The 18450-nt window shown below is 46.1% G+C and overlaps 1 protein-coding gene across 2 annotated transcripts in view; it reads right to left on the bottom strand.

The window, feature by feature from the left end:
* DISP1 (dispatched RND transporter family member 1) overlaps positions 1-18450 on the bottom strand; it is a 47550-nt gene that overhangs the window by 21267 nt on the left and 7833 nt on the right. Inside the window, exons 1-2 of one of the 2 annotated variants that reach the window (XM_083175592.1) lie at positions 10846-10953; positions 5099-5583 (exon numbers count right to left, since the gene is read on the bottom strand). In XM_083175592.1, coding sequence (XP_083031718.1) covers positions 5099-5553 — 455 coding nt within the window. In that variant the 5' untranslated portion in view covers positions 5554-5583; positions 10846-10953. Of the gene's footprint in view, positions 1-5098; positions 5584-10845; positions 10954-18450 lie in introns of those variants that run through there. The other variant, XM_083175591.1, reaches the window with a different exon arrangement.

Here is an 18450-nt window from a genome sequence, read left to right as displayed (position 1 = left end):
GCCCGAGGCCATGATAATCTTTTGTTTACAGGTTCAGTGGTCACAGCGAGAGCACAAAGGAGGAGATTACACAGTCCAGGATCATTCCTCTGCTTATTTCCTGCTCCTCTGTCGCCGCAAGGTCCTCGTTTGCTTATACTTTTTGTTTTACCTACGGTATTAAAAATGACAAAAGATGATCCAAGCAGGTGGTAGGCCGTGTCCCCACAACGGCAACTGAGGCTAGATTACCCATCGCAATAGCGGTCACAGCAGGAGGGGTGTATCAAACCTTCTAATGAGTGAAGACATGGAAATTACCAGGCCAAGATGGACAAAATGGATTCGGTATGAAATCCCGACGGTCAAAATACAGACAGCTATTGACCGACAGTCAAAATCCCGACATGGTCAAAATCCCGACATGGTCAAAATCCCGACATGGTCAAAATCCCGACATTTAAAATCCCGACATTTAAAATCCCGACATTTAAAATCCCGACATTTAAAATCCCGACATGGTCAAAATACCGAAATATAGAATATATTATAGAATATAGACAGGTGAAAAAGTCAACATGACTTTCGGTCGACAGATCGACACGGCTTTTTTCACTGTTTTTTTACCCGAATGTCGACACAGTCGACATGGACACAGTTGGAAGTCAACCGCAGCCCCTCGCATCGCCACGCCCTAGTGGATGGTAGGGCATGAAATACTGCCTGTCGGCACATGTCGGGTCAAAAAACAGTGAAAAAACCCACGTTGACCTCGTGACCTGTCGACCGAAAGTCATGTTGACTTTTTAACCTGTCTACATTCTATATGTCGGTATTTTGACCAGGTGGGGATTTTGACTGTCGGTCAATGTTTGTCGGTATTTTGACTGCATCCCGGGAAAAAAAATACATCTAAAGAAGAAGCCCCCTTGATCAGCAATCAACTAGATATTCCTTTGCGAAGACACAACAAAAATGGCTGCCTTGGTGTTCACAGCAGACCCCTTGGTACCCGGCAACCAAGGGTCTACCCTAGACATCAATATCCGACCAATATCACAGTTTGTGGCTGGAAATCCAAATGAATCCCTATCATAGGGTCAGTCCAAGAAAAAAGAAAAGCACCCACAGCAGTGGGGACATCTTCTGAGCGTACAATGGCCCGCCATGATGTCGGAGCTTAAAAATCAACTTTATCCTATATTGTAAAAAGTTAACGCTGCTCTTCACCTCTTTGGGGGGATTCAAGTGTGTTGCATGCCGGAGGCCACTAGATTTCGCGTGACAGCTCAATTCAAGTGGCGCTCCCATTCGGATGCACACAGCCGCCGGTGCTGACAGAACAGTTATGCTGTTCCGACATTTTGTCAGGCCGACAACTCGTTTCATCATAAACCCTCAGAGACACGGCTCTGATACAATGTGCAAAAGAGCAAGTCGACCGGACAAAAAGCTCAAATCATAAAGCAAAACACACTGGTAATGTTTGAAATGTTCGCTTCACATCCGATTGGCTGGAACTTTATCTCTCTCCAAGATTCAGTACTCATCGCCCAGACATTTTTATGCATATTTGTCCATGTCTTACTTCAAACGTCACCCCTACTGCAACCAAAATACACCCCCCCCCCCCCCCCCCCCATCAGCTGCCTGTGACATTACAAACCAAGAAACATAACGCACCCTTGCCTGAAGGGCGTAATGGGGCGACTATCCTGAGGAAAGCGTCTGTGGTGATCCTGCCAGACCTCAGAGAGACCGGAGATGGGAGTTGGATGCTAATAAGGGGAATATATATTTGGAATGAATACATTTGTGTGTCATGGGTGGGTTTTCACGCTGACGTACGGAGGGAGTGTACTAAGTGGGGCTGTAAATGGATAGTGTGTGCTGTGGAAAGGTTGCAGCCGGCTAAACGTCACACGGCGAGAAGAGAATTCATCTATTGGCTTCATCTGAAAATCTCCAATTTAAGTGAGTGCATAATAACAGCCTGTACTGTGCCAAAGTCCCTGCAATGCGGAGAGGGAGCGTCCAGACAAGGGCACGGTGACATCACACACAGAGAGTGACTGAGTGGCGCTACAGGCAAGCCTGATGCACTACAGCACTCTACCGTCACTGCACTCTAATATCAGCCTGATACACTACAGCCACTGCACTATGACTAATGCCAGCCTGACACACTACACAGTCACCGCACTCCGGACTAATACCAGCCTGACACACTACAGCACTCTATACACAGTCACTGCACTCTGACTAATGCCAGCCTGATGCACTTCAGCACTCTACCGTCACTGCACTCTAATATCAGTCTGATAAAACTACAGCCACTGCACTCTGACTAATGCCAGCCTGACACACTACACAGTCACCGCACTCCGACTAATACCAGCCTGACACACTACAGCATTCTACACAGTCACCGCACTCCGACTAATACCAGCCTGACACACTAGAGCATTCTATACAGTCACTGCACTAGGACTAATGCCAGCCTAACACACTACAGCACTCTATACAGTCACCGCACTCTGACATACCAGCCTAATACCCTACACACACTGTTACCACACTCTGACTAATGCCAGCCTGATACACTACAGCACTCTATACACAGTCACTGCACTCTGACTAATACCAGCCTGATGCACTACAGCATTCTACAGTCACCACACTCTGACTAATACCAGCCTGATGCACTACAGCACTCATCAGTAATCGCACTCCAATTAATGCCAGCCTGATACACTACACTGTCACCACACTCTGACTAATGCATCCTACCAGGGGATGGATAAAACAAAGCGCAGAGGAATAAGGGAACTGACAACAACTTTCTCGTCGCCATACAATCTGCGCGCCACCATGTGTAAGTACATACGACACGCTTGGATATGGCCGGGACAGCCGCCTACTGCTTTGGAAGTCAAATGAAGGCTTTTGAAGTGAACAATGAAAAAGGATTTTTAAAATGTCTCAATGACTCACTTATTGAAAACCAGCCAAGATGAGAACCCGGGGTAGCAGCTCACCATGAGATGGCGCTTTCAGAATTTAAGATGAAAAAAAAAACTTTGTCGGACGCCTCCAGCCAAAATTAAACCCTACTTTAAAAGGTGCTCAGACGGCACAACACATTTGTCGGAGAACAGCTGCAAATCGAAAGTGGATGTTCCCAAGGGAAAGTCAATCCACTCCCTGCCCAGGAATACCAGAGCGACACTATAAAACTTGTTTACAAAGGGCTTATGTTTTCAGCGTTATTCAATGCGGATGGTGTTTCAGCGCAAACTACACAAATGGAACTAATTCCGGTCACCTGGCAGGAGAAGGAGTATTGTAGTGTTTATTCTAGCACCTGCCATATTTGAAAACCCATGCAGTTCCTCTGCCCTGCCAGTGGTGTCGCTGTCTGCCGGAGTGCTTCTAGCACAGGTCTGTTTGCATATCAAAGCTGATATACAGAGCACACTGTGCTAGAAGCACTACAGCAGACAGTGACACCCCAGGCAGGGAAGGGGAACTGCATGGGTTTTCAAATATGACGGGTGCTAGAACTATATTGTGCACCATGCATGTACCAAGGAGCCCAATTCGGAGTTGCACGCTAATGCGTCTGCAGCTGTGATCCCGTATGTGGACTCTATTGCAAAAATATGCAAATGTCAGGAGATTCTTCACATGTATTAGCCTTATCCCTCCCCCATATTCACCACTATCGTAGCCACCTTTACATACATGCCCACCTCACTGTCAGGGCGGTCCACTGCCCAGAGAAGGGCAGGAGCTGCTGGAGGGATAAGGGCAGTAAGTTGCTGGAGTGACATGGGCAGAAATGTGTATAAGGGCACTAATAATGTGGGCATTATGTGTATAAGCAGCAGCACTATTTTGGGAATTTTGTGTAAGGGGCACTAATGCTGTGGGCATGGTGTATGAGGAACACTACTGTGCAGCATAACATGAATAATGGGTGCTCCTGTGTAGCATAACATGAATAAGGGGCAATACTATGTGGTGTATTATGAATCAGGGGCACTACCGGTAGTGTAATGTTTAGATTGAGCTACTGTGTGGTGTAATTTGAATTGGGGGCATTCGGGTGATTGACCATGCCTCTCATTTTCCAAAGTTGGACACAAACTTATAGTTTGCGGGGGGCAAAAACCGTAGCTCCTCCTAATGGGATGGGGGGTTGGAAATAATTGAATTCACTGCATTTGTCATACTTATTTTCTTAAACCAGAATATACATTATTTCATTCAGAGAAAGTACATATAGGCAGCTATATCTATATGACACTGGGTAATATCCACAAATATCTGCCACTGCTCTACAAAGATGTTTTAAGTGATAAATTAAGATCTCCATTTTCATGTACTCATGATGTGACCCCTGATTGTTAGGATGGGACAAAACCATGTGCACTGCAGGTGGGGCAGATGTAACATGTATAGAGAGAGTTAGATTTGGGTGAGTTATTATGTTTCTGTGCAAGGTAAATACTGGCTGCATTATTTTTACACTTCAATTTAGATTTCAGTTTCAACACACCCCACCCAAATTTAACTCTCTCTGCACATGTTACATCTGCCCCACCTGCAGTGCACATGATTTTGTCCATTCTGAGAACAAATTTGTACTGCAATCAGATCTGAATAAGGGCCATTATCCATTCCCTCATCTCCCAACTGGATTACCCCCTTCCACTATTCTGGCCGCATCGCTCAGCCAACCCTAACAGTGGCAAACAATGCTATCACTTGGGGTGCAAAATCTGTTCCGCAGACTCATTGGGGGCCAGGGGGGTGATTCCTGACCCTAACCCTCCCCTACCCACAGTGTAACCCTAACCTGTACTGTCATCATGTCATATATAACCAAGTAAAGTGGAAGGAGGGCCCTGCACGGGGTGGGCGACATTCTATAAGGAGGGTTGGAAGGGAGCGTGGGGAGAAGCAAAGGGCAGGGGAGGAGAGAGGAAAACATGGAGGAGGGATGGTAGGCTTTTACAAAATTATGACGGGGGTTCTAGGTAGGAAGACCACCACCAATGCACACCCTCCTGATATAACATAACCTGAATGTATGAAGAGACAACAGTCCACTGACCTTATGTTGACTAGGTGAGGCGGCACTTGCTGATGCTGGAAATGGTCACGCCACTGGTGAAGGCACAGTGACTGGGAAGGCTGAACGCAGCACACAGGGTGGTACATGGGCGGGTGGTTCGGACAGACAGAGTTGGGAGAGAACTCTGAGCACCCAGAGCTCAGCGCACAAGGCGTAGTCCCACCGCTCCCGGGCACAGGAGGGTGATAGGAGCAGTGGTGACAGCACTGGGGAGCGATTGGAGTTCTCTGGTGCTCTGGGAACATAGAGCAAGGTTTGGCAGCACCGTTGTGGGGAAGGCATCCATTGGAACTTGGTTTAGGTGGTGGATCATCGGTGGCTGGAGGCGGCTGATTTCCGTCGCAGGCCGCGGTATGTCCTGTACACAGCGATTTGGAGGGGACACTGCCATTGCTGTGGGTGACACAGTCGCTCTTCCTGCTGTTCAATGCCATTCTCCCAACGTCTTGCAATCATCGAAAGGTCTACAGGGGAAAAAGCAAACATTAGCTGGTAATTATCACACCCCGGGTATAATAATCATTAATCGCTCGGCCACAAACACATTACTAATCAATTGTAATCATGTATCACCGAAACATATAATTAAATATCGATATGTGCTTTAGTATTGTGCTTTATCGTCTTATTCGCCCCGCAGACGGACTACGACACTCATTCTGCATGGATCGGATATGCCAAGGTGACCGCAGCCACTGAGCATAACCGCAAATGCAGGGGGAGGTGCATACTGGCCCCTGCGTGAGTACCGCCCCCTACCTTCATTTCACCCCTGCTTGAGTACCGCCCTCCCGTATGTGTACCACCCCCTGCCAGTCGCAGGGGGGCATTGCAATACCAAGGAAACTGGGTATGTGATCCAGTCCTTGACCTAGCCACACCTGGGAAATGGGGGCAACGCACCCCCAGTTTCCCAAATACCAGCCACCCCCACCCCATCCCTCCCTGTGATTATCTCTGCCTGTCAATCAGGTGGAGGGGTTTGTATTTCTGGGATGCGATCGCAAGACCTGTAACGCACATGCGCAGAATGGGTCCCGCACCTGTGCAGTTTACTGACAATCTGGAAACTTCCACTTGGATCATATATGCCAGGCATGTCCAAACTGCGGCCCTCCAGCTGTTGTGAAAGTACACATCCCAGCATGCCTTGCAATAGTTTTAGCATCCCCAATAGCAAAACTGTGGCAAGGCATGATGGGACTTGTGGTTTCACAACAGCCGGAGGGCCAAGGTTGGACATTTATTATTACCAGTTATTACATAGCGCACACATATTCCACAGCGCTTTACATAGAATATATTGAACAGTCACATCAGTCCCTGCCCCAGTCTATATTCCCTACCACATGTACACACACATTCACTCTTGGGTTAAATTTTTTTGTTGGGAGCCAATTAGCCTACCAGTATAGATTTGGAGTGTGGGAGGAAACCGGAGTACCCGGAGGAAACCCACGCAAGTACGGGGAGAATATACAAACTCCGCACAGTTAGGGCCACGGTGGGAATTGAACCCATGACCTCAGTGCTGTGAGGCAGTAATGCGAATCATTACACCATCCATGCTGCCCGGACATGCCTGGTTTATGCAATCCAAACTGAATAACCCCCGACAATTGGGATTGCAAATGTACTTTGGCCTTAGAATTTGTATTCTTCTCACAATAATGGCAGTATAAATTCACATAATGTTACACGGCAGGACGCATACACGTCATATCAGCCCTGAGGCCCTGATGCGGCCAAACCTACAATAATACATGTACAGAGGACATCACTCGCAACCACGTCGCGGTACTAGGAGCCAAAATTGAAATATCACCGCAACGCAAGAAATGCACGTTGCAAGAATGTTGTTTAAACGGCGAATGGAGCAACGCAGAAAGTATCTGAGAATATCCCACATTCCTGGCAAATATGACCAAAGACTGTCAGACTGGCTCCCACCACGAACCACCTGTTATATTGAGACCGTCCGTTCCAGAGGAAGCAAATCACGGAAATAATATTCGCTCAGAGGACAGAAACTTACTGCAACCTGCGCAGCCAAACTGGTAACTTCTTACCGTACCACACAGCTTTGAATCAGGCGCATGGGCTGCACCCTACAATGTTGGCGCGTAGTTGCACCCGTGCGATTTGCCCTGTCCCTCCTGCACAAAGCGACAATGATACACAGGGATGGACAAAATAAAGAACTCACGTGGCAGTCGGTACAATCTACGATCATATAAAGGGGGGCCAGCAAAGGGATCCGACACTATACAACAAAAATGCACCTCAGATTATTGCTATTTTTGGGGGGACACTTTTGAAACCTGGCTCCTGGGCTTTACCAGGCCACGATTCTAGGAATGGACTTAAATAATGGAGTCGGGGAAATGCTGTGCTACAAAGAGAAGCAGCAGAGTGGAGGGACAGAGGACACTGATTTGCTGTTAGATGCTGAATGTAACACAGAGGTAATAACTGCAGGGAGGCGCGAGGTTCTCCGCGCGGCCTGTGTCTGGGGACGGAGTGTTTCTTCTCTGCACAGGACCTGGAGGAATTCCTGTCTCAGGAATGAATGGCGTTTCTGTGCGGCCTGGTAGGACTGATCTCGGGGTAAGAGCCTCTCTCCGCGCTGCAAATGGGCCCGAACAGATGTATACTGTATATAAAAGTCGCCGTAAGACTTACATCTCCCCGTGGCGGCGTGCCAGCGCGTCTAGCCCTTTAAAATGATTTAATTTCCTTCGCTGGCAGCCAGAAGAAAAAGCCAAAATCTATGAGCGGGAGTTTCCGCACCTCGGACTGGCTCATAAGAAAATAACCGTTTTCTGGCAGTGTTTCTCCTCGCTGGGGTGTAACAAGTGACAACATAAAATGTGACCCTCTCACTTTACACGGTGGATGAAGGTGGAACCCAGCGACTTGACCACAAAAGCGACCGTGACGGATTTTGCAGTTGGATCTTGAAATAAGTTATCCCCGAGAGGAGGTGAAGCATCACCGAATGTCTGTCCGCTGCGGTCACTAGGTGGCGCTCTGCTACATAACGCAAGGAGGAGGCAAAGTTTTAGTGACATCCTGGAGTGAGCCAGAGCCAATTATTTTATTTAACTTTTTTTTTTTGTAGTTTATTTAAGGCCACTTGTAAGATTGGGACTGCGTACAGAATACACACGCCGGGTTATGTTTGCAGACACCCGGCCAATTACTGGAAGTCAGGGCTGCGGACCTTAACAGAGGTGGCGTTATCCGGGATATGCAAGGGGCCTACAGTGGGATTTATGCTGCACTACTGGGATGGAAGGACAGGGCTGTAATGTCAGGTGGGAATATTCTAGGGGATATGAACTGAACAGCTCAAACATTACCAGTTGTTGCGTGCTTTAAGGTTTCAGCTTTTTGTCCCGTAGGGTTTTTTTTTTTTTTTTATACACTGCAACAGAGAAGTGCATAGACCCCCCAGATTTCTGCTCTACTGTAAGCAAGCTGTGGAAAGTGATAACATACAAACAAATCATCTCCTAAATCTTTTTCATACATTGCCGGTAATGCGGTAGCCATAAGCTGGTTGGTCGAAAGTTTATCTCTCTTCAATGTTTGATAAATAAATTCCATTTCACAGCAACATGGTTGATTGAATGGAGAATGACGTGGGTGTACGCCATTAGACCGCCATACCCAATAGGACGGGATCCGTGCCAGCGCAGAGACGTTACCCATCAGCTGCGGCGTTACAGATCCCAAATTACATTTTAACCTCAAACACCTAATTCTTCTGAAATGTGTCAGTAATAGATCTGGGTCCCGAGGAGCCACAAATCCCCCCCAAAATGATAGCAGCCATGTAAGGAAAGAACGCCCATATAATTAAGCACTAAATGGCGTTTGGCGATTTTACAGCCGGACTCTGAATGGTAGGTTTGTCAGTGCGGTCGTCCCGCACTGGATGGACTGGGAACGATTTATCAATAGAGGGGGGAGAAGAGAGGTGCCACACGTTACACAAACAGATTACACGGATCGTTTAGGGAAATTTACTTTGAGCTACGACCCCATTAATTCAGCGAAGAGACTAATAAAAATGATAAGCAGCAGAAGGAACCGGCGCATGGCGTGTAACGGGTATTTATACAGAGCTGTAAACGTTTTCTCATGCCGGCACTGCGCCGGGATTTACAGAACCTGATTCCTGCGCCATAAAACGGATAACAAGATGAAAGACAGAGAGACCTCATCCATAATCACTTATTCTAATAACGTGCAGCCCATACAGGGATGACAGACCCCAACGTAATGTCAGACGGCACCTCTACGTGTAGTATCGCACCCCTGCACTATGTACTAAGCCTAGGAGAGATAAAGTAGCAGCCAATCAGCCCCTAACTGACATTTTTCAAACACAGGGGGAGATTTACTATGCCTTGGAGAGTGATAAAGGGGATAGAGGTAACAAAGCAAACAACTACTAACTGCCACTGTTTAAAAATTGGATTGTCTGGTACTTTATCTCTCCACTCTTTAGAACGTAAGCCCTGTACACACAAGTCCATATCAGCCGGTATCGCTGGCTAAATTATGGTGATCAGTTATTTTATATAGAGAATATTTAAACAATCGCATCACATCGCTGAAGGACCATATCACCCGTGTTTTTGGTGCGTACAGGGCGATAAATTGATAGGAGCGCGCTCCCGCACCAGTCCTTAATAGTCGCTGGTCACATGAGCATGATCCTTCATTGTGGCAAAAACCAGTGCAATGAGCGATATATCGATATTAAGCCAAAATCGCTCAGCGACCAAATTGCAATATATATGAAAGAACAAATTGGATCAATCCAACATATGTATCAGATATCACAATGACCAATGTTGAATCACCTCAGTACAACCACACACCTATATATACACACCCATATGTTATATACATAATGAGAGGACATCAGTGAGCACTATGTGAGCCTTGTATAGGGTATGGATTGGTATCATCATACTCTGTACATACAGCTACAACATTGCTGCTCTGAAAACAGTTATCCCTAAAGTGCCAGAAACGTCGCCCTTAACAACGCCGACACCCCGACCGGTCATTGAGCGTCTACCTGCAGCTACTAAGCCGAGGGGTGTGGTGGGGGGGGGGGGGGGGGGGGGGGATTGATGGGGCATTAGCAAATACTGTTTAGGCTTCCTGATGCACATTACAAGGGAAAAGTCTCCAGCATAACGAGTAATACATTCCAAACCTCAATGTAACACATTCACATCATTAAATATAAATATATGAAGTAGTATAAATATCAGTGCACAAAAACATATAAAATGTATTCTTTTGGCACCAGAGTGCGATGATGCAAAAACATTGCTGTCAGATCACATCTTAATAATAATAATAATAATAATAATAATAATAATAAACATAATAGCAACAACATCATAAAAACCAACATTCTAAACATAAAAAAACATTAAATATAAAAAGTATAAACCTAAAAAAAAAAAAAAAAAAAAAAAAATCTAAAAAACAAACACTAAATAATAATAAAAAAAAAAAAAACAATAATAATAATAAATAATAATAATAATAATAATAATAATAATAATCCTCCTCCATTTTCTGTGACAAGAAGCAGGCAGGCCTGCACAGAGTTTATCCCTGAAGCCGGTGAAGGAATCAGAGCCCGGATCCCCAGCCCAGGGATGCCCAGTAAAACCTGCAGGGTAAGGTGGATTTACCTTGTAGAGCCCAGGCAGCTGGGAGTCCTCAGCCTGCCTTCCAGAGGCTGCCCATCCTGAGAGCTCCTGACTCCCCTCCTGCACACAGCACAGTGCTCCCAGTGCAGGCTGACTGACTGACAAGCACATGTTGGCTTCCCAGACTGGTCAGAGAGAGAGAGAGAGGCAGAGACCTCCTGACGTCAGCCAGCCAGTAGGGGCTCAGAGCCAGCCCTCCTTTCTTGTTTAACCCCCAGGGGCCATGTATTTAGTGGTAACAGCTGGGATGGCTGGGGCTGCATGGGAGCAGTGGGTCAGTAAGTCAGGATATGAAGGTGACATGTAATTTCTAGACTCTTCCTGCTCCCAGAGGGGGAGAGACCCCATAGTGCTGCCTCTAGTTACGCTCAGCCTTTGATCTGCTGCTGCTGAACAGTTAATAATTCTCTGCTGGTCAGACACAGACCCCAAATCTCACGTCCAAACGTCTGGAGAAAGTTTGGCAGCTCAGAATCGTCAAAACGCCTGTTCGGGTCCTTTTTAGGCTGCAAACGTCCCATAAATCGGTGCGGATAATGGGCCAGATTCTCTAAGCTTCAAAAGTGATAAAATCGAGAGTGATAAACAGCCAGCCAATCAGCTCCTGTCTAACATTTTTCAAACACAGCCTGTGACATGGCAGGTAGGAGCTGATTGGCTGGCTGTGTTCACTCTCCATTTGATCACTTTTGAAGCTTAGAGAATCTAGCCCAATGCGTCTCCGTCCCATTTCGCTTCCCCGGGAAGACAAAGCCATGGCGATATGTAGCAAAGCTTGATGAGAGAGATTTAGGGCCAGATGTACTAAGCTTGAAAAGTGAAAAAAAAACAAAAAACACCAGACAATCAGCTCCTACCTGTCATGTTACAGGCTGGGTTTCAAAAATAATGACAGGTAGCAGCTGATTGGCTGGTGGTTTATCACTCTACATTTTATCACTTTTCAAGTTTAGTACATCTGGCCCCTTCCTTGTCTTTCGAACACAGCCTGCAACGTGACAGTTAGGAGCTGTTGGTTGCTACTTTGGGGCATATATATCAAATCTTGGAGAGTGATAAAGTGGAGAGAGATAAAAGCATGAAGCAAGCAACTCCTGTCATGTTTCAAACCCTGGGCCAGATTCTCTAAGCTTCAAAAGTGATAAAATGGAGAGGGATAAACAGCCAGCCAATCAGCTCCTACCTGCCAGGTCACAGACTATGTTTGAAAAATGTCAGACAGGAGCTGATTGGCTGGCTGTTTATCACTCTCCATTTTATCACTTTTGAAGCTTAGAGAATCTGGCCCACAGCCTGTAAACTGGCAGCTAAGGACGCCTTTCCCAGTACTTTGGCCAATCAGCTCCTACCTGTCATTTTTCAAACCCAGCCTGTAATGTCGCAGTTAGGTGCTGATTGGCTGGTGGTTTATCACTCTCCATTTTTCCACTTTTCAAGCTTAGTACATCTGGCTCAAGAGCTGATTGACAAGACGGATACTGAAAATTAAATCTGGCATTCATAAAAAGCTGAGAAGCGCTGAGCATTACTACTGGTACAGATATATTATACGGCCCTGTGCTGGACAATCTGTGGTATCCACAAGCAATGTGTTCTTATCACTAGTTGATCAATAGGTCCCATAGTATTTCATCTGTCCATTCGGCCTATTAAAACCAGTAGTCGTCATTGTTATTAAACTTTCTGTTTTTGTGCTAAGCCCAATCTTCCCAGCTCCAGGGGGAAAAGCAGCATTTCAGCAGTGACATCTTCCACCTGGCCACAAGTGTCAGTTTCCAATTAGTGACAATTAAGCTGGAAAGCACTTGGTAACACATTAACTATACACAGGCCGCGACGTGGGAGGTGGTGCTGCATCCACAGGGACACTGGCAACATCACTGGGGCAAAATGAGGGCTTTTGTAGATAGGTGCCCCAATAGGGGGGGAATTCAAGATGGCGCCTGACTGAGCAATTCAGGTATTGGGCAACCCTCCCAGATAGCGGCTTTAATCATAGGAAGATTTCATATTATGTCAACGTTACACACCCACACACACACAATCAATCAATCACTGTCCACTGCAAGCATATACAACTAGAGGTATGACAGAACAGACAACACTGAATGCTCAGATCCCGGCCTGTATGGGCAGATTACACCAGAGCCACATGTGACAAGAGAATTGCAGAACACTCCACATTCCTCCCTATTGTGGTGCCGCTGCTAATATTTACCCACCCAGTTCACAAATGGACAAGACATTCCTGTGTGGAGCGGAGTCCTCAGATAGTGGACACGTATTCTCACGCCTCAGCCTCAGGGACACGCCAGCCTGTATACAAAGCCGTTCCCCTGAGTACGGAAAGGCAAATCAACTAGAAATAAGTCAAATGTAATTGCCCCGGGCATTATATGACTGGAGTTCACACAAATTCCCCCTAGATTTATTTCCTACATTAGGTTAACCCTTTGAATTTGTCAAAATAGGTGTGAAAATTGGGACACCAACATTTTTATTCATCATAATGACCGGTAATGTTACCTTGTATAGGAAATATAATTTTTTTTTTATTTATATGACAAAATGTGAATGGCGCTGGCATTTTTAGTGGATATTTTGCACATGGCAATGTAAACCTATCTGATTGGGCAGCAATGTATCACATGGTGGAAATTTTTCAGTCACACAGCAAGCTGTTCTAAGTCCACCCATCAGCTCTTAGCGAAAGGCAGCCATTTTGTGGGCTGAACCAACATACGTAAGACTACAGTTCACCCTATTACAAGGAATGTCGGCGGCTTCTCTGCTCGCCACCGATTGGTGGCTCAGTTTTAAAGATGGCCGTGCAACCTGAGGAGGGAGGTGCTATTCACAAAGCAGAGATGAGAATAGTGGAGAAGTGAGCAGTTACAGAAATTGCCCCTGGCAACCGATTAGTTTGCGCAACATTTATCAAGTGCATTCTATATAATTACATGTATAGGTTACTAAGGGAAACGTCTCCACTTTTTCACTGCTTCATGAATAGACCTGTAAATATGAAACCAAAAACAGCAAAAAAAGTTGCCTGAGCAAAGAAAAACAAAAACACAACTTTAACAGTACACTTAAAGGCGCACGACAAAACACCACAAGAAAAAGCATCCTGAAGATGTCAGCCACAGGATATAGCTATGTAAAAATAGCGACAGAAAAAAAAGCGAAAATAAAACTAAAATATTATTATTATTAATTGCGACCCTCTGGACATCTTTTCTAATCACTTCTCTCACAATCCCCCTTTGTAGACTGCCATTACCTCATGACAAGAAATCCAGCTTGTCAGAATATTTGAAGTGTACCCGTCACCTACAGGAAGTGGAGGCGGCCATGTTGTGAGCAACACCAATTATCACAATAACAAAAGATCAATTTAATATTTCCCGGCGATCTCCCGTCATTTTAGACAGGAGATTCGGCGGCGATAAGAAATGTGTTCCCACCTATGTTTCCATGTAGAGTAAGTGGTGGAGTTGCTCGTAGCAACGAATCAGATTGTGGCGATTATTTTAGATTAGATCGCATCCTATAAAATGGAAGACGCAATCCGATTAGTCTCTCTGGTCTGTTTTAGAAGCTTTAGTAAATGTACCCCCTAGTGTTCACGCCCGTCTCTGCTTGCCAGGTGGTGGATAGTACCCGTCTTTTATGCCTACACGGGACACCGAGATTCCAGGAGCAACTAAGGGCCTGGAAGTGTTCGAAGCCCAGTGAGCAGGTAGCCACTCCCCCGAATGCACCCCCCCCCCCAGACGCACTTTTCACCTTATAATACTTTCTCCCCCTGCTTGCCGCACTGCTTGAGCCAGGACTCAGTGGCTTTCCCTCCCAACGGCTGGAAATGCCTGCATTTTCTGGGGAACACACAGAAAACGCCAGCGGCACTCCCCCAAATGTCCTACGAGCCTCCGGGTAAATGATTTGCGCACTGCACCATGCGCAGCTGTTCAAAAACAGGTCTGAATTGGACTCTAAACCTAAGACACCATCAGCAGTTTGCCAAGGCTGAAGAACAGGGTGGAGAAAGCTGGAAGAGACAACAGTACCAGCAGAATGAAGCAGATGGGTGAAACGCGTTGGTGGCAGTGGACTCTTCCAATAGATGCTGGGCATAGAGGACATTGCAGCTCACCTAAACGCGTCGCACTTGTGAGAAATTCATTTCTGATGTGGCCTCTATTTTATTCCAATGCGTTAAAACACAAAGCAGCCTGGTACAATGTTCCTTTAAGGGAAATAACGTGTAACACAGTTATTCTGGTGGAATGGATAGAGGAGGTGCCGCCAGACGTAAATCCCCCCGGTTGCCGGATCAAACGCTGACCTGTGACCTGCGGGAACAGATATTACTCTGTAATACTTCGCACCTAATACCCAGGTGCTCATTAGGATCCGCCGCTCCACTTCCACGCACAAAACCAGGACAGATTATTTTCCCATTTCGTACAAGTCTTGGAAAACTTCTCTGGGTTTTCATTGGTTAATGAAAACGGATAACAGATGTGCGGTAACCCCTTTAGGTTGTGTTTAAGAAGAACGCGGCCACTGAGCGGTTCCACAACCCCGAGAAGTCCTATAAATGTAAAGCAGTTGTCTGTAGTCTAGGTAAATGTCGTTAACCCTACTATGTCAAGAACTGCGCAATGCAATAGCGGAAAGCATCATGATAACTTGTTTTGATGTGTTTCAAGATCAATTGTAATGTAACATCAAAGTGAATAGGACCAGAGCACACTCCATGAATGTGACTTCTCAGGCCCCACACTGGAGTAGATGAGGCAGTGTCATATTGTTCCTTCTATACTACAACCACCGGCCTTGTGCGCCCTCCCGGTCACTCAGCCCTTGTTACACCAATACGCACGTCATTCTCTTCGCTTTGGGTGGGAATATCAGGGTATATGGAAAACCCGACATTTCTGTCAGGTGGTACCCAGTTACCCCAGAACAGGTTCCTCTTCCCCTCTGTTGCTATATTGGAATGGGCTGGAGATACCTCTATAGGGCCTGGTTCTGAGATGATAGATGCAGCGGTCCTTGTGCCTTTTCCTGCAACTTTATGCTGATTCCACTACAAGGCGTCGACCTACTGGGAATCTTCCCTGCGCCTTTTATTGCCAATCCGCCTCTGCATTCCATCATTTTTGGATTTAGTGCCATGTGTCAATTTTCTGACTGGTTGAACAAACCTGGCACGGGCAAAAAGCTATGTGGATTGTCAAATTCACAGGCAAGCGACGTGGTGTCTTACGTTTTTTGGGTCCAATTTCATCCATGCCAACTCGACAAGAAAAAAAAAAAAAAAGTGAAAAAAGTCATTGGAGAAAAAGCATTCAAAAACACCCGCAATTGAATACCCATGGATGAATTAGTGCATATTATTGGCTAGCCTCTGCTTTTTCCTCACGCCAAATTCTGCTGCGCTTCAGCTGTGACTTTGTATGTGTGTAAAATGAATTCCTGTGCGGTTAAAGTTTGACATAGGCGAGATGATGCTAAATGATAATAATCTTAATCAGCTGCATGTATATGAGCTATAGAAGCAACCAGCCGGCCCCGTATACTCCAGCAGAGGATATGCCTTCAACTGCCAGTAAGCCACACGTACAATCCACGTGCCAGGAAATATACACAGCTGGGAGCCAAGACAATCCTGACCGATCCCTGCCGCACTCGCAATGAGAACAGCAACATTTCCTAACGCACCAACGGGGCACCGGCTACATTGCAACCATTGTATTCCGCAACAATCGAATTAATGCCACATTGTCACTGGGAGTATGGATCACAGGATCAACAGTAAATCGGTCGACACCAAAAGGCCAACATGCACACGGTCGACACGGAACCAGTTGAAACCTGAAAAGGTCGACATGAGGTTTTTCACTGTTTTTGGGGCCTCAATATCAACACCTGAGCACAGAGGCTGCCAATTAATGTACCGATTTGCACCAAACCTGGACCAGAGTTGCCGTGACAATAACCGCGCTGACATGTGCCGACAGGCGGTATTTCATACCCTACCATCCGCAGAGAGCCATGTGACTGTGTCCATGTCGACATTCGGGACAAAAACTCATGTCAACCTTTTGCTTGTGTCTACTTTGCCTGCCAACCTTAGCCATGTCGACCTAAGCCCCGTCAACTTTCAGTGGTCAACCCAATGCATGTTGACTTAAAGGGGGAAATTTACTAAAGGAAATTTGTAAAAAAAAAGGTGTATTTGTATCCAGAAATACACTTATTTTTGACATTTACTATCCCGAAAATACGGCAATTCGTATTCGTATTGATAGCACATCAATACAACTACGAATTGCCATATTTTCGGGATAGTAAATGTCAAAAATAAGTGTATTTCTGGATAGAAATACACCTATTTTTTACAAATTTCCTTTAGTAAATTTCCCCCAAAATGTTGACCCATACTCGGAGAGAGATAAAGTAGATAACTGTCCTTTTTAGCACAGCAGCTAGGAGCCGTTTGTGATACGTTATCTCTCTCTCACTCTCTCAACAGTTTACAGCAGGGATGGGGAACCTTTGTCCCTCCTCCAGCTGTTATTGAACTACACATCCCAGCATGCCCTGCAACAGTTTTGCTATTTGACCATGCTAAAACTGTTGCAGAGCATGCTGGGATGTGTAGTTCAAAAACAGCTCGGGGGCCAAAGGTTCCCCCATCCCTGGTTCAGAGCAAAGAACCTCCCCAACATGCGACTGAAACAACTCCTTATATCCCCATGTACGAGTGTTCGGGCTGCAGCCGCCCTCCAGACCAAGGAACATTTATTTTTACACAAATTAGGCTTCTGGCCAACACCCGGAGACGCTCCCTAAATTAGCGAGGAATAATATTTAGCCAGCGCGGCCGGAACATTTGCAGCCCATTAGTGACAGACAAACAGAGATTTGTGACGGTTCCAGCCGTGCTCCGCTGGAGAGAGACAGAAGTGGTGGCTGATGGGTAATGCCGACGGCCTGCCAACTCCTCAGAGCTATTGTGCCGCAGATCACTAAACTGCAAAACCAACGTGCTTTCGTTTATTAGATTTACACAGCAGAACAATGGACCCCGAAGGCACAGGCATGAGGTGGGTTACACTGCACGGCGGATCTGCAACGTGTTTCGGAGCCTCTCGTGTTCTAGCGTATCAAATGGAAATCCCTCTCCTATTTTATCATTAGGACAAGCATTCCGCCAACGGAATTCTGAACAAAAGGGCAGAAAAGGAAACAGGGAGGGGGGACAAAAAAAAAATTACCTCAGGGAGTTTCTTCATAGCTCTGAAAGATGGCGCAGGACGGCACCTTACGTATGTCAACTTTCACATTGTCGGACTAGCGACCATGTCCCCTCCCAGGTGGGTCTCTTCATTTGGGACCATGCTTTGGATATACTGGCAGCGATACTAGGCGGACTGTATGAATCTATTTCTTGACACGTCTCACATAATATTATAAATACACAACTTTGACATCTACTCTTCAATCAAACTCGTCATATGTCCTCGAAGCGATAAGTCGCCCGGGCTGAGGCTAATTCTGGATGTCAGGAAATAC

The sequence above is a fragment of the Crinia signifera genome, chromosome 3, assembly GCF_055691185.1.
Source record: "Crinia signifera chromosome 3, ASM5569118v1, whole genome shotgun sequence".
Lineage (NCBI taxonomy): Eukaryota > Metazoa > Chordata > Amphibia > Anura > Myobatrachidae > Crinia > Crinia signifera.
Note: the sequence above shows the minus strand (reverse complement) of the source record. Positions and strands in the feature narration are given on the sequence as shown.